Source organism: Cephus cinctus, unplaced genomic scaffold (assembly GCF_000341935.2).
Source record: "Cephus cinctus unplaced genomic scaffold, Ccin1 Ccin1_scaffold0246, whole genome shotgun sequence".
Classification (NCBI taxonomy): Eukaryota; Metazoa; Arthropoda; class Insecta; order Hymenoptera; family Cephidae; genus Cephus; species Cephus cinctus.
Window position 1 is genome coordinate 377,491 of NW_014332961.1, and position 16,058 is coordinate 393,548.

Below are 16,058 nucleotides of genomic sequence, written 5' to 3' on the forward strand. Positions count from 1 at the left end.
CCCCCCCCCCCCTACCAAAAGATGTTCATGAAAACTTGTGCAATTGCATAATCACTGTGATGCCGCGACGCGTAGTAATAACCTATAGTTCCTTTGTTCGCGTCAATCGTCTGTGTATCTAACAATAGGCTATTAATAGTAGCAAGGATAAATTATTAAGAGTGAAAACTTGAATCTATGAAAATTGATGAGAGTAAAAAAAGTCGCTGTATCAATTTATGTACGTTTCTAGTCACTGATTGATCCTCTGACGAATTTATCCCAGACAGTTTGCAATTCTACGCATGACCGCCGTGCGTAGGTGACTGTTTTCAGAATCGACTCGCGTTAAATCGGTCGATGACGATAATATGCTCGATTCTAGTCGTACGCCACCTCTTCTTAAGTTCTATACCCCACGCCTCTTGAAATACCATAATTAATCCTGCCAAAGTCTTGAGGACTCGTATTCATTGATTACTTAATGAGACTGTGTACTATCGACTGTTTACCTCAAGTTACGTAAACCGATATCGCATTGCACGATAAAGGAGTGCATGTCTTACTTTTGTAAAGATATATTGAAGTACACACAAAACACATTAACAGCACAATCTGATCAATCTTATGATTTTGGCCGATCTTCCTTATGTCATGAAACGAGTGGACAAGGCTGCCTTCCTGTCTCTTTGGGCTTTAGTTGCTTAACTATCGTATTGCGAAATTGGAAACGCAGAACGTAACTTTCCACGCTAACCGATTTGGCAGTATCGGCCTTGTCTTCTGGCACTTCTAACACGTACTTATAAACTTTTTACAATTTGCACGACTTTAGAGTTAACTAAATGACTGCGACTGTAGTCTGCTGGACTGCTTCACTGTTTACACCACATCTCACTGACTGCTTATGTTTTGGTATATTTTGTAAGTGTAGCTCTGTGCTTTTCGATTATAATAGGCGATTACGACATCAAAATACGTCAAACTTTGTTATCGACGACCCATAATGTTTGGCGCGGCTCGGAATTGTCAATGAAATGTTTGCTTAATTTTATAGAATCGACAATAGAAAAAACGTGGCGTAATGCGTAATAGAGTAGGGCCAATCAGGAGAAAGTGACATAGAGAGCGATGATGAGTATATTTGTCGAACCAGATAAAACACATGGTGCGTCGTGCGTTGCTGCGTCTTCTTGTATGTAAATAACAGCGCGTTGCGACCACTTTCTACGATCTTCTTCTTCACTATATTTACTTTCCTATCTTTCGTCTCTAGTTCGTCGTACACCACAACGCTCTTTGCGAACTCGCCCAGGGAAGCAAATTACTCGTGATATTTTTACTTCCATCGCGAAAACGAGAGATACGAATTCTTGAACGGCGAGGATGAGCGTCATCGACCGTGCGTATTTTGGCACCGCTCGCCTTCTATCTTACCTTTGTTATCGTTTTTATCTCTCTTAACTCATAGTTATTTGCACACTTATTATAATTCAGGTATCATCAAGCCTTTTGTACTTATTGATTAGTTAACCTAAAGGCTTCACAATTCCATGGTCTTAGATTTGTAGCCATCAAAGCGTCAATAATGATGAAATTCATGATAAATTCAAAAATAAAAGAATTTTGAAGTTCTCCCAAAATACTTTTCCGTATCACGAGGTGTTCTCGTGACGCAACATAAATTATATTTTTTCTCTAAGACGTTGCGTAAACTGGATTTGTTTTGAGGTTTTTGCGTGTTTCAAAAAATTGGATCCACCTCCCTTTATTTTTTCTTATAGGTAATGAGTAAATCTGTTTTCTTTCTTGTGCATATAAATATTATAATGGCTGTTTCCCTTGCACTCATAGTGGATAAATATATACAGGTACTAGAAAATACATAACGATTAATCCTATTGTGCCGTACCGACTAAATCTGCGTCTTGCCAACGAACCTCAGAATATTTGGCTCGTCTTTTGGCTGTAGAACCTTCGCCGATGCAACGATTACATTTAAAAGAACAAGATTATATGTGAGGAAAGAGAAATAATACACACGACATTATAACTTGCTGTATTGCAGAGGAATAGATACAGTGATATTTCCTGGGTTTTCAACTAAAGGAGGCAACACTGGTAAGCCTGGCAACAGTGGGACATACTGCGCCATCTCTTAGAAGACCCTTGAAACTTTTATACTGAACAATGATGTGAATCAGTTAACGCTTACAGTTTTGCAGACATCAAGATTTTTAAATATTAAGCTTATATTCCATAACTTAACAATGGTTAAAGCTACTTATTTTCAATCAACTGTAATCACTAATTTCGGCTCATCATAAAAATCAGTTAATACAATTAATCGAAAACTAATAACCGTAACCATGGTTATTTTCGGAATATAGTGCAAAATAATTATAAATCTAATCAACCGTTACATTTATAAATCAATAAATTAAATTACCAATAATATCGGCCATAATTTTATACACCTATTTATGAGGAATAAAACTTGACATTACAAAGAAGCAGAAAATTTGTGATATTATTTGTGAGTAAAATACGCACGTGATATACAGCGTTACTCAGGATAAGCACGCCACTTAAAAACGTTTTAACCATATATGAGTCAAGTTAACCTGCTAATTTCCAGATACGCGTTAATCCTGAATAATCATTATAAATATATCCTGATGCAATAACATAAAGGTAGAAATCCACTTGTTTGACGTGTCGCTGCGCTACGTGATGTTTGCATTGTATCCTATATGTATGTTGATATTTTTTGTCTTTCTCGCTCTCTATTACGCATTGCAAAAAAACGTAAACTCGCGTAGAAGTGGATTTCCATAATTATTCTGTCATTATAGAATAGGACCCGAATCCACTAAAAAAATATACTCCTGATGAAACTAAACAGTAACAAATAAACCAATTTGGAGAAGGTTAAATGAGCGCACTGCATTATCCTTTCATAACGTGATCCCTTCCAGTAAATCTCATTGAGACTTCCAAGTAAGTGATTAAATAATATTGTAAGTACAGTTCACATTATACAGTGCATAGCGATTTCTGCGGAACCAGTTGCACTTATACATACTCATACATACACAGTCAGGTAATCCCAATATAGTAAGTAATGGCAATCAAGCGGATTAATCGGAATGAGTGAACGAAACATTTTAACGGATCGACAGAATGCGAATTAGAGAAACATATCGTTTTACGTGCTGGAAGAAGAAGTCAAGAACAGAAAATGATATAGAGCAATAATGGTACTTACGATAACCGTTATCATTGAACTTGATTAAGTTTTTCTGCCATTATAAAGAGGCGATAAACCAAGACGGCTTGCCGCCGTTTCATTGGATGGAAGTCCGTTTAAGTTTAAAACGTACTTCTAATAAAAAAAAAAGAGTTTTAAAAAGGAAATAAACTGCAAAATTATTGACGAATAAAATGTGAATGCTTCTTCTTATTTTCTATTTTCAAATCGCTGGAAGTAACCTCACATTTTCTGTTATTCTACGATATACATATGCTTAATACAAATCCCCTGTTATTTTCGGACCTAGTTCAGGTACATGATGATAATTGGACTCCCATAATAAACGCATCTTTTGGGAATTGTACGAAAAAAAATCAAGCGAGATTGAAGATGTTTAGGACATATTTTCATTCACATATGATACAAATCAATATCTTTTTAAGAAATCGACAATTCCCTCTTGTTTATCTATGATTATTTTGAATTTTGGTCACTTATTCTTGACATCGGATTTGGATGAGCAATATCGACTTCCTGTTTGCCCTTGCACAGCGACAGGAGCACAGGCCCAAGAGGTACCTGTGGAAATGATGTGGATGGGATGAGATCAGAAGCAGCAGGATGGAAGAGAACGGGCATCGATCCCGGTACTGGAAACACCACCTCTCTACACGCAAGCAAAGGAAGTAAATGGTAGGTAAAATCTCAACGTGCACCATCGAAACTCTCTTGATTTTCCAGACTATTTTTTTACGTCTCTATCACCGTCTCAGTTTATCGCTCATGCTCTGAGAACATTTTATAAGATACCTTTAATATTTCCATCCTTACTTCGGAGAATGCAATATGTTTTTAGAAAGTCAAAAAATTTTCCCAACTAAAAGACTGATGCAGTTTTGGCCAGGCTCACAGGTTCTCTCATTTACGCAATCACGAGACTACGTTTGTGTCCGTCGTATTTTCAGAAAGTAGCAAAGCCCCACTCGTATATTTGGCTTGGATTATGATATTACATAAGAAAAATACAAAAAAGAACACTCTACGGTTAACACAAAAATAAAATAATTTTGAACGTGGTTCTTTATTTAATTTCAAGAAAATTTCCATACACTTTCCAGGAGAATCCGACATAATTAGTTTTTTATTGAGCAACGTAAAAATTAGTTCTTTAAATATAAACACTTTAAGGAATAGGCAATCATTTTAAAAACCAGAAATAGGATGAGACTTGTCGTCTCTGAGCTACAGAAAATAGAGTCACTTGTTCGCTGCATCTTATCCCCTAAGGCTTATTTGGCAGCCACTCAGGCGAGTCTCTGCAAGGGTGCATCTTGAACCTGATCCCCGGCTTTACCTATGTGTCATGGCGTTACGAACCACACGTGCATGGTCGCAGGGTGCATATATGCAGGTCTACAGAAAGATGTCTCACCACAATTTATACTGATGTAATCCCCACCAAAATCGAAGGAAGAAAAATTTACTTGGTTACTGGCCCCTTCCTTGGCTTCCCAATTATTTTCTGCAGCACTTGATTATTCTACCAACGTTGGATATTTTCTTTTCAGACAAAAACTTGTCTTCCAAATCTTATGAGTGTCTAAGAGAGTAAATATCCTCTGGAGTTGTTATACCTCCTGCAGAAAAGGATCGTTTACTCTCGAGATTCCCAACACATCTATTGGGATAACGCATTCAAACGGTGCCACTCTCAAACCTGTCGGAGCTCGAGGTTCCTTTCAGAAGTGAAGTATTCGAGTGGGATTTAAAATGTGTTAAAATTGTTTAGAACAATTATTATATTTTGAAGATTAACTTAGTACTCCTACAATCATTATTAATGATGTAACTATAGGTTTCTGATAGAGTTTCTTTTAAATTCAACAAAGGAAATTGCATATGGAACATGAACGCGAGTATCTCGTAGCTTTTACTTGCTTGTACCTGATCAGGTTTGCCTGTCTCGTTTCAACCCAAGAGGTCTGAGAATGGATTTCAATGTTCAATTCACTATTTTTAAAGAACAGACCACTGTCACTGTTAATTTTTGAAGATATTCTCATAGAATCCAAGGAGGAAATATTATAAGCCTTCACCCAACGATACGTTTTTATACCTAAAAGTGTCTCTCCTGTAAAAAAAGACTAGAATGCTTAGTGTATTGCTTGACCTACAGTGAGCTTCTTGAATTTTAAAATCTGGAAACTCTCTGTGGACTGGATAGTATCGATTACAACGTTGTATATCGTTGTTAGCCTTGACTCGCTCTCAAGGTCTAGGTGCTTTTGGTACGTTCCTGTCAGTTCCTGCCCGACAACGCTTTAGAGATACGTGTGACTTCACGACGATGCTTCAATCAGCAGACTCTTTCACCATCACTACTATATAATAGCATCTTGCTCTTGGCATTATTCCAAAAAGAGATAATTTCTAGCTCAGCAAATAAATGATGCAAGAGGTTATCAAGTCAAACTATCGGCATGTTGATATTAGAAAAACTATTTCAGAAGCTCTGAAGAAATTAAAAAAGATTCGGCTCACTTTAAAATCTATATAATGACGCTTTTACTTGCCTCCGGAATAAAGTAAGGTAAAAATCTAATACAGGAACTCAAGTTTCTAGGAACCTACGGCACAGCACTGACTTCACAGCTGAGCGCTTGCGTCAGCGGTTATTGTACATACGTCCAGTAGGTAGGAGTTTCTCGTTCCTTGTGTTCCTCGTTTTAACTCTTGGCTTCTGTTGGCTTCGCTCTCGAGATATACCAAGAATAAAGAGAAAGATATCAGGAAATATCGCCTATTATCGGAGGAACACGCTGCGCAATATTTAGGTGTTGTTTTGTAGAAAAAAACCTATGACTGCTGTAACAGGCGGCAAATACTAAGTTAAAAAAAGCGGAAACTAATGAGGAAAAATATTAGCTGGAAATGTATAGAATAATTGAAGACTTGGAAGGTATCGCACAATGGAAGCCGTTTAAAGACTAATTGTCTGCTCCGCATTGCATGGTCGATCTTATATTTAACTTTCTCGAGTCCCCTTGCATTTTTATTGGTCACTCCGGCCAATTAAATAGACGAGACACAAAGGAAGTATTCTACACAAGAGGAGGCAGCATTGAGTAGCAACATATCTGTCACACTTTTTTCTTCACATAAAAAGATGTGAATTGGTGGGAGAACTACTAATCATTAAATTAATTTAAAATGAGGTGAAGCAAAGTATATAAAATTACAGAGTCTTATGACTGCATAAGACATATATATGTATGTACGAGCATACATATAGATCCCATAGTAGGCATAGACGTAGCTCTGCAGAGGGTGGAGGGGAGTTTGTAAAAGACGCAAGCAGGCCAAGGTAAGATAGAGCGTTCCATAGGCAAGTGAAGTCATCGGCCGAGCACAAAGGATTCCAGTTTCGAGGACAGCTTATCTTTGTGCATTATATCATTATGACCAATTGATGTTAAGAGAGCGGCTCACCTGAGACAACGGTGTTCTGATGCTCCAATTAATGATTATCAGTGTTGTTTAGATTCAGGACGCAGTCGAGGAGGCCAACTATGGAGTCAGCTGATTGCTTGCTGAAAGCTAAGGGAACTGCACCAGTGATAACGTAGAACTTGACGTAGACGTATAACTACAGTTGTCTCGTCCGGGTCAGTTCAGGTCGACTCAGGTGGACCGAAGATTTAAATGAAGGGGTTCCTACATGCACGGCAAACAGCAAACAACAGTCACTAACGCGATGAATCTCTCAAAGGCAATAATTGTTCTATTGTCGATTAAAGTCGATCGATTTCTGTTGATTATTAGTGACGCGTTGCGTTGTGCCAGACAACCCCTCGCACTGCTAGCAAACAGCTGACTGAATCACACTGAGTCAGCTCTGTTGCCCTGCGCCACTTTCCTACTCCTCATGGTTCTTCCCTCCACCAATCCCCCGCAAGACTCATGCTACTTTCTCACTCTTTCCATTGCTTACCGGGCCGTGGTCTAACTACTCCTTTCTACTCCTATTTTGTTCGCATGGTAACCAGGCCTTTACCTTTCTTTTGTTTTCCTTTAGTGTGGTATCGTGCATTATGCACTTACAGGACATTTTTTATCACTCCAGTAGTACTCACCCAAGTTATAATCCATTACTCACCACCTTAAGAAATTACAGATTCTTCTTACAGGCAATTTTTATTTGTATGTTTTTATATATTTACATTTACTACTTATTGCATCCATTAATAACTGGATTCTTCGTTTCCGAGCTACATCTAAGTCTGTTCTTTAAATTCAAACTGAGGCTACAGTGAAACTATAACCAATTTCCATTCAGAATTGATCCATACATATCCATTTACTTGTAAACAATTTGTTTCTTCAGCATCTCAAGTAGCGATAAAATGAACTCGGTTTTCCATGGATATGTCTCTAGCACGATCTTGTATACAGGTCTGGGCACTTCCCTATCCTCACTCCGTTGTAGCTTGTAACCCTAATGCGGCCGGTTTTGCCCGTAAGCGCTAGTGTCCAAGAAGCCTGCTGACACAGTGCATGCGCATCAGTAAATTCACTGCAACCTCTTATCTCCGATTCAAAAGGAACGTTATTAATCACAAAAAAAAAGATGTGATACTAATAAAATAAAATTTTGATAAGTTGGACAAATAAAGAATTGATGATTTAAAAAACTAAAGTTAAATGGACCAATTCACCTAAAAGTCAAGAAAATTAAAACAGTCAATTTTTGCTTGTGTCGTAACTTTTTTACTGATTTTATTTGTAACTTCTGTGAGATTTTCAAATGCAAATTCCTATCATTGTGATTCAAGCAGGCACGATGCACTTTCTGGTCATTGTTGTTTTTTTTCAATTGTAATCGTGGTATATTACACATTACCACGAACAAAGCTGCAGGTTACGTATTCAAGAAAGAGGTATCTGCGCACGCGTAGTGCTAGCACGTGATAGGCTCTTTCAACACTAACGCCTCTTACGGTTGTGGCCACCTTATCGTCACGCGTTTTTCACCTAAGTGCCTAGACCTGAATATAAGACTGTGCTTGTAACCGTTGGCCGGTTTTGCCTGCAAACACTAGTGTCGAAGAAGCCTGCTGACCTGCTGACATCATATGTGACGTATGCGACAACGTTCGATATAGTTCAGGAATCCGGTTATAGTGGGTATACGTTTTAGCGATATCAAAACCCGCGATTATTCAAACGACAAATAGGATATGTTTAATCGAAGACATTATTATTAAGAGATTCAGTTATAAAAGGATAACTCTGAGAGAATCGATAGATGCAAGTGGTGACGTTGTAATTATTTAAGAAGTTATATTATAAACCTTATAATAGACGTTCTTTTAGTTATGAATACCAGAACTGTATTCCCTCTGTTATTTAAAAGACGTCTAGCCTAGTTATGTTTATTTAAACCTTTTTATTTACGTTAAGAGTGTTTAATGCCAGCAAGTCAAGTGCCAATGATTGAAATGGAGACGGTTGGCCCTTTCTTCAAAGAATCGACCGTCAGAAACGGCTAGTATAAGCACCCAGTCTTCTTCCCTTGTTCCTTCTGAACTCGCACTTGATTGGCTAAAACTATGTTGGTAGGAGAATCTTTGTAAAGACTCCGGGGGTGAGTCCCAGCAGTTTTGAGTTTGAAATAAAGACTTGTGTATCGACCTTCGATCAGAGCAGACCGCAGATGATATATACATATATACGTTTATATCTTAATATTCACTTTTATTTCGTAAATATCCTTCCAAATTCGCAAGGTGAGTTTCCACTCTTTATCAACGGAACCCAGCAGCAAGGAACATCGAGTGGGATTTTCAAGTATCCCGCGGAATTAGGCGCTCGGAGCGTTACACATAGGCTAACACACGATCTTGTATACAAGATCGTGAGGCTAACATAGCACAGCTAACAGGTGCTAGGTAGAGTCCCTCTAGTAAGAGTCCGGCCAATACCCGGAAGGGACGCCATGTTTAGAGCTCGTTTGGAGCTGCCATGATATTGCGCGAGACTCGGTCGAGTCTCGCGCCAAGTACAGGCAACCCGCCGTACAGGGATTAACACTGCCCACACTACACAATGCGAATCTCTCCCATATACGTATTCATACAACACATCCTATTCCGGAAAGAGCCCTCAAAATGGCGTAGCCAATCAGTATGAGGCCCACCGTTGGACGGACTCCTAAGCCCTTCACACACAAAAAACGTAACGACGTAAGACGTAAACGTAAGGAAACCAACCAATCAGAATCTAGTACTGTCCCCTCCACTTTTCTCCGTAAGACGTAATCCGTAGTGGCGAAAATTATCGTAAAGGGCTATCTACAATGAGACGTAACCGTAAGACGGATGACGGAAGTCGTTGTCGGAAGACGGAACGTGCGTTCCACAATGAAGTCGTTTGACGGAAGCGTTCGACGGATGTCGTAGTCGGCTGTCGTAAAGGGCTATCTACAATGAGACGTAACCGTAAGACGGATGACGGAAGTCGTTGTCGGAAGACGGAACGTGCGTTCCACAATGAAGTCGTTTGACGGAAGCGTTCGACGGATGTCGTAGTCGGCTGTCGTAAAGGGCTATCTACAATGAGACGTAACCGTAAGACGGATGACGGAAGTCGTTGTCGGAAGACGGAACGTGCGTTCCACAATGAAGTCGTTTGACGGAAGCGTTCGACGGATGTCGTAGTCGGCTGTCGTAAAGGGCTATCTACAATGAGACGTTGTCGTAAGCACTAGGCGGAAGCGTTAGTCGTTGTCGTTGTCGTGCTGTCGGAGACGGGGTAGCGTTCCGACTTCGTTCCGACATGAATCCACAATGTCGTTACCGTAACGCGTGACACTTCGATTCCGCAGCCAATCAGAGTACAGAATGTTTTGTGGCAGAGGACGGTGTTGCCACCGGCGTGCACGTTAACGTTGTCGGAAGACAGAAGAGACGGGAGTTGGTCATCTCTCTTACGACAGCCGACTACGACATCCGTCAAACGCTTCCGTCAAATGACTTCATTGTGGAACGCACGTTCCGTCTTCCGACAACGACTTCCGTCATCCGTCTTACTCTTACGTCTCATTGTAGATGACCCCTTACTAGAGGGACTCTAGTGCTAGGCTCTTTCAACATTCTATTGCGGCAGTGGCCACCTTATCGTTACGCGTTTTTCGCTAAGTGCCCAGACCTGTATACAAGACCAAGGTTGAGAGGAATTTTTGAACGAATTGTTTAATCTTGATTCTGGCGATAACCTTACGATTGAGACTAAAACCAAAAGCAAAAAAAATGGCAAAAGGTTTTAGCCCATGTTACACGTGATGATTTTACATATCACATATTTTACCGATCTGAATAATCAGATTTTCATTTGACACGATATAGCGCACTATCAAGAAGACCATGTCACTTACCAGAACACTAAAAATCGTTGGTGGAGGTTAGTGGATTTAAATCATTATACTTTTAGATTAGAATTAATTAGGTATTCCTTCCAGGTATTGGTGTTTTTTATGGTAGTTATGTACTTGCTCCTCCCGAAGAAAAAAAATGTCTCTCATCGATTACTGGAAGTTCTATTCGATTTGTAAGATCTTTTAAAATAGGTTTAACTATCTCTATGGATTATTTGATTGCTCCAATTTTTGGACACGAGTACCCCACTATACATCAAAGAGCAGCCGAAAGGATTGTGGATGGATGCCTAGCAAATGGTGGATTATACATAAAACTGGGACAGGGCTTAGCTGCTATGAATCATATTTTGCCTAAGGAGTATATTGATACTCTGACGATACTACAGGTATTTATGTTCTAGATCATAAAACTCTTGCATTCTATAAGCTAACTTTGCCATTTGGCAGATAATGAAAAGTTTGCTGTCTCAAGGATAAATGCCTAAAACATGGAGCTGATGAACTTGAAAAAATTTTTCTTCAAGACTTTGGTAGTAAACCTGAACAAGTCTTCCTTAAAATTGAACCTGAACCAGTAGCAGCAGCTAGTATAGCCCAAGTATGTTCAGACTTTTGAAAGAGCAATCAGTTATTGAAAGTAGCAAGAATTACAAATACTTATGAATTTTTGTCAAACAAAATATAGGTATTCAAGGCTGTCACTACTAATGGAGAAAATGTGGCTATTAAAGTGCAATACATTGATCTTCAGGACAGATTTTCTGCAGACATAAAAACAGTGGATTTCCTATTGAAAATCATTTCTATTATGCACCCAAAATTCAACTTTCATTGGGTTTTGGATGTAAATATAATGAATGGATTATTACGATTATATTTAATAAGCATTAGTTGCTTAGAAGGATCAAACCTTATTTTATAGGAGATGAGAGATACTCTGGTACAGGAATTGGATTTTGAGAATGAGGGTAGAAATTCTGAAAAATGCGCTAGAGATTTGCAGTCTTACAGTTATGCCTATGTTCCCAAAGTCCACTGGGATTGCACAAGCAAGGTAAACCATATGCTATCCAAATCATGGCAAGTTGGAAAACTCTTGTAAATTTAACATTTTATTTTTTTTCAGAGAGTTCTCACTACAGAATGGATAGATGGCATTAAAATAAACAATGTAAAGGAATTGAAAAGACAACAATTAAGTTTGGCTGAAGTGGATAAAAAATTATTTACTATAATGGCTCAACAAATATTCCACTCAGGTTTTGTTCACGCAGACCCACATCCTGGCAACAGTGAGAAATTCAGCACATGGCTTTAATACTTATGAATACTTCCCATTCAACTGATTATGTATTTTTTGTTCTATGTATAGTACTTGTTAGAAAAGTCACAGATAATACTGCACAAATAGTATTATTAGATCATGGATTATATGAGGAAGTACCTGAGCACACAAGGCACACTCTGTGCAATTATTGGGAATCTATCGTTTTAAGAGATAATAAACGTCTTAAGTATTATGCACGTCAGTTGAACGTAGATGGTAAGGTCGCAGAACGAGAATATCAATTGATAGAAAGATAATTTTCGTTTGATTGAACCATTACAACTGATTGCAGATTATATACTATTTGGAGAAATGTTAACTCAAACACCAATGTCAGTTTTTGGACTCACAACAATACCTCCAGGTTTATCAGCTGATGAATACATGAAGAAACAAGCCCAAGAACGTTTTGACAAAGTAATGGTTACTCTGAGAGCTATGCCCAAGAGCATATTGCTAGTTATCAGAAATCTTAACACAGTCAGGGCCATTGCCAGAGAACATGGCGATCCGATAGATCGGTACAGGTTAATGGCCAGAATGGCAGTACTTGGAAAACATAAATTAGCTCAACATACGCTTTGGAAAAGACTGATTGGCAAAGTCAGTAGGGTGCGATTCGAAATCCAATTGTGGTAGGCAAACGTGTGAATGATACTTCTATCATTTGTAAATGTCTTCTTATTTGTATGATGTCTGTATTGCAGGTCCCAAAGCTTCAGCCTTTGGCTGTTTGGATGCTATCTCCGTTTTTTAAAACTTTTGGGATTCAAAGTCGATATAGTGATGAATCAGTTTTAAAATCACAACCCCCTATTATGCTTAATACCATTTTTATAAAATAGTGTAGTTTTAAAGTTTGTAAGAGTAATTAGTAAATAAAAATCTTTAAGCAATGTTAATAATTATGTATAAAGTGTATATATTTTTATTGGTGGAATTAAAACAAAAGTGTATGTTGAGATGAATTTATTATCTAGTAAATACAGACGTCTAAAGTATCTAGGAAATGACTCGATTATTTCAAGAATTAAATATCCTATGTTGTATTGCAACTGGTTTGTAGTTTTTTTGCAATGCATGTATAAGAAGATACAAGAATAACTTTCCTATTGTGACTATTCGCAACCATCCTGAGTAGTCGCTATTTCGTTTTATCGCACTGAGTTTTTATTTGTTCTCACGTTTATCTCTACGGTAACACCTAATTCGGAATTCCGAATAACCAAGGATCCTCAAGGCATATCATGTTTGTTTGAGAACTCAACTATACCTTGATATTATGATTTCATTAGATACCGTTAAAATACCATTACACCTAATTCGCGGTGCAGGTACTCCAGATCACTGAACTGGCACCCTGTTATTATTACATTTTATTTTCTTCGCCAATAATCAAGTATAATCAGACTTTAACGAATCCAATACCATTCTTTCAAATAATGCTTGGATATTAAAATAGCAAAACGTAGAAAGTCCCTTAGGCAGTCTTTGCTCGAATGGCAGCACGTTTGCCAGTGACAGCCTGAAAAATGCAAAAAATCAAAATTGGTGGTTGTGGCTTTGTGCGTAAAAGAAGAAGTACAACTAAGAGGATCGATTTCAACATTCTTTTTCGATCTAGTAGTTCAATTACCTGGAAACCAGATTTGATGCTAGCCACGGAGCACCGAGAACCACATGTTTCACATTGCAAAAAGAAGAGTCTAGTGTCTTTTTGAAGGATGGTATCGGGTGAACGGCATGTATGACAAGTCACGTATTCCTTGATGTATCTCCTGAGAACGTTCTCAATCTGTTTTTGTTGAAAACGACCTTTGATAATGAGCTGACTGTTACCGTCGACGGACCCACTGGTACCCAATTCGGCCAATAAGAAATCTAATAAATGCTTCGGTTGCCTATGTAACGTTTTACAAATCTGTAACGAATATCAAATTTAGTTACTTCTTCTTCATAGAGGTCTATTGCAAGGCGCCTAAGTGCTTATTACGCTTTAAGCAGTTTTCCATACCTCAGTAAAGTTGGCAAAGGACGTCTTCTTCGTTCCTATACGGACGACTTGAGGTGGCCGCATAACGAACTTCTGCTTCTTACCGGCAACCATGTCGGGATTCTTTTCTCTCATGATATTGAATACTCTAACGAGCAATTCGTCGTACGTGTAATCTCTATCCGATCCTACCCACAAGCTCGTATCTTCCACTAGAGAACAAATGTGAAGTATAAACTAGTTATTACAGAGCATAATGATGGGGAATGAAAGTAGGATAGTTTATGGAGCAATTAAGTTTACATTCTGGAAGTCGCAGCATTGTATGAATTTTTTCAGCATTCTATCTCTGTGAATCTGAGTACGGAGCTTCTGTTTTTTGTTTAATAATTTTTTCCTAGTTCCTTCTAAAGAAAGTCTTCACGATTATATTAATAAAAACGGAAACCAGAAAAATTGGGTGCTGACAATTAAAGTGTACTTTCTCCTTTTATGAGATCCCAACCAGCAAATCATCAAGAACAATCATAATGAATGTGGCTTATGTCAAATTACCCCCAATATGCAATGTAACTCTTACCATATTCCGCACTTCGCTCAAATTCAGTGCAGCATGTTAACAGATAAAACATAAAGTAAACAACTAGACACACACGACAGTCAAAGCCACATTGTTATCTATTATTACCATTTTCCTTATCCTCTGTTTCTTTACGTTCTTCCTCAGCTACCAACTCATCCAGATCCTTCTTCTTCTTTTTCTTCTTTTTGGTCTTGGAGAAGTCCATATCCAAATCAAAGTTATCTTCCATGACCACATCTTCAGATGCAGGTTCCACTATATTCTAAAAAAAAGTATTAAGTCAAGTTCATTATATTGGTACAGAAATCATCATGATATATTAAATTTAAAAAATCTGTATTACCTCTTTCTTGTCATCAGGCAGAGCAGCATCAAGTTCATCAAGATTGAATGCCTTCTTCTTTTTCTTTTTCTTTTTACCAAAATTTTCAAGATCAAGCACTTCATCATCTTCAGTTACCAATTGGTCTGGTTCTTGATTTTCCTTATCTCCAGCTCCTTCAGTAGTTTCACTGCCGCTACCTCCTTCGCCAAATCCTGCATCTGGATCGAAGGTAGTCTTCTTCTTCTTCTTTTTCTTCTTCAAAGTAGGGTCAAAAATCTACAGTATAATGAACCTCGTTATCATGTTGTTCTATTTCATATGAAATGATGGAAGTATTTCTTATAATTTATATAGCACATTTGTTGTAGCAGTATTTTAGGTTGGATTCATTTTGAACTGTTGTCGTGGATCTTTAGGATCCATCTCTATCTTACTGCAGTATATACATTTTTTTCTCACATCAGTTAAGGGTTAGGGCAAAATTCAGAAATTAAGGCATTTCTTTAAGTTTAAGTAGAAATTATCAATTAAAATGACACGACGCGATATTCGTAAGCTCCGAATTCAGTAGGTGGATGAAAAACAGAAAAGAACGTTCGCTATACACATTGCTACATTCACAAAGTCCGTACGAATCAATCCACACTATTTCTTTGAAAAAATTCACGCTATTTGCTAAATTCACGTACCGAATCTTCTTCAGTCATTTCGCTGGCTTTCCTTAAATTTTGCTATAGACTGTGTAAATTTATTCCACTGCTCTTGATTGTCCGAATAATTTAGAGCTTATTATTTGAGTGGTATGGCTTGCGTCAGAAAATCTCTGTGACAAATGCAGGTGCCAGAGATCAATTGTCCAATAAGCGCGTGGTAAATGTCAACATGGTGGGGCGGCACGGTGGGAGGAGTATAGTTGAGTAGTGGAGGGAGCTTATCATCACATGTAGCATGGAGTACGCACAAGCATAGGAAAAATGGTCGGTTGATAGAAAAAGATGGCGACTGATGGCGGCCAAGCCCTGTCTCTTTCTAATCAGCAGCCGTAGTACGAGAGTATAAAAAACGTAGGTAATGGGAGCATTATAAAAGGAGAGCTACTGGCTGCCACCCACAGATCAAGAGACTCGGTCGAGTCTCCCGCCAAGTACAGGCAACCGGCTGTA

General features: G+C 38.3%; 3 protein-coding genes across 8 annotated transcripts in view; 1 reads left to right on the plus strand and 2 right to left on the minus strand.

The window, feature by feature from the left end:
• LOC107265905 (tumor protein p53-inducible nuclear protein 2) overlaps positions 1 to 7,102 on the minus strand; it is a 16,496-nt gene extending 9,394 nt beyond the window's left edge. The window contains exon 1 of the mRNA XM_015735815.2: positions 6,722 to 7,102. The gene's annotated coding sequence lies outside the window, so the exon portion shown is untranslated. The remainder of the gene's footprint in view (positions 1 to 6,721) is intronic.
• A 2,300-nt stretch (positions 7,103 to 9,402) lies between these two features.
• LOC107265911 (uncharacterized aarF domain-containing protein kinase 5) lies at positions 9,403 to 12,902 on the plus strand. Of its 5 annotated transcripts, none has more exons than XM_015735829.2 (10): positions 9,883 to 10,455; positions 10,636 to 10,690; positions 10,749 to 11,053; positions 11,140 to 11,265; positions 11,353 to 11,511; positions 11,590 to 11,721; positions 11,794 to 11,959; positions 12,040 to 12,210; positions 12,287 to 12,629; positions 12,702 to 12,902. In XM_015735829.2, exons 2-10 carry the CDS (start codon positions 10,654 to 10,656, stop codon positions 12,793 to 12,795), a joined length of 1,533 nt encoding a protein of 510 aa, XP_015591315.1. In that variant the 5' UTR covers positions 9,883 to 10,455; positions 10,636 to 10,653; the 3' UTR covers positions 12,796 to 12,902. The 5 variants fall into 5 exon arrangements, with proteins under 5 accessions (XP_015591317.1, XP_015591315.1, XP_015591319.1 ...); XM_015735833.2 differs by having other exon boundaries at positions 10,857 to 11,053; XM_015735831.2 differs by lacking the exons at positions 9,883 to 10,455; positions 10,636 to 10,690 and adding an exon at positions 9,403 to 9,487 and having other exon boundaries at positions 10,857 to 11,053.
• A 46-nt stretch (positions 12,903 to 12,948) lies between these two features.
• LOC107265912 (eukaryotic translation initiation factor 2 subunit 2) lies at positions 12,949 to 15,757 on the minus strand. Of its 2 annotated transcripts, XM_015735834.2 has the most exons (7): positions 15,585 to 15,757; positions 14,914 to 15,171; positions 14,676 to 14,832; positions 14,568 to 14,600; positions 14,009 to 14,199; positions 13,631 to 13,915; positions 12,949 to 13,519 (listed from the first exon to the last, which is right to left on the minus strand). In XM_015735834.2, the coding sequence occupies exons 1-7, from the start codon at positions 15,600 to 15,602 to the stop codon at positions 13,475 to 13,477; spliced, it is 987 nt and encodes a 328-aa protein (XP_015591320.1). In that variant the 5' UTR covers positions 15,603 to 15,757; the 3' UTR covers positions 12,949 to 13,474. The 2 variants fall into 2 exon arrangements, with proteins under 2 accessions (XP_015591320.1, XP_015591321.1); XM_015735835.2 differs by lacking the exon at positions 14,568 to 14,600 and having other exon boundaries at positions 15,585 to 15,754.
• Positions 15,758 to 16,058: the final 301 nt, after the last annotated feature.

Excerpts from the sequence above, each read along its gene's own strand:
- LOC107265911 (XM_015735829.2), top strand. The coding sequence starts at position 10,654 with ATGTCACTTACCAGAACACTAAAAATCGTTGGTGGAG. Across the intron at positions 10,691-10,748 it reads ACTAAAAATCGTTGGTGGAG|GTATTGGTGTTTTTTATGGT; the intron begins GTTAGTGGATTT and ends TATTCCTTCCAG. Across the intron at positions 11,512-11,589 it reads ACTTTCATTGGGTTTTGGAT|GAGATGAGAGATACTCTGGT; the intron begins GTAAATATAATG and ends CTTATTTTATAG.
- LOC107265912 (XM_015735834.2), bottom strand. Across the intron at positions 14,833-14,913 it reads TGCCTGATGACAAGAAAGAG|AATATAGTGGAACCTGCATC; the intron begins GTAATACAGATT and ends ACTTTTTTTTAG. Across the intron at positions 14,601-14,675 it reads AACAGAGGATAAGGAAAATG|GCTGCACTGAATTTGAGCGA; the intron begins GTAATAATAGAT and ends ATCTGTTAACAT.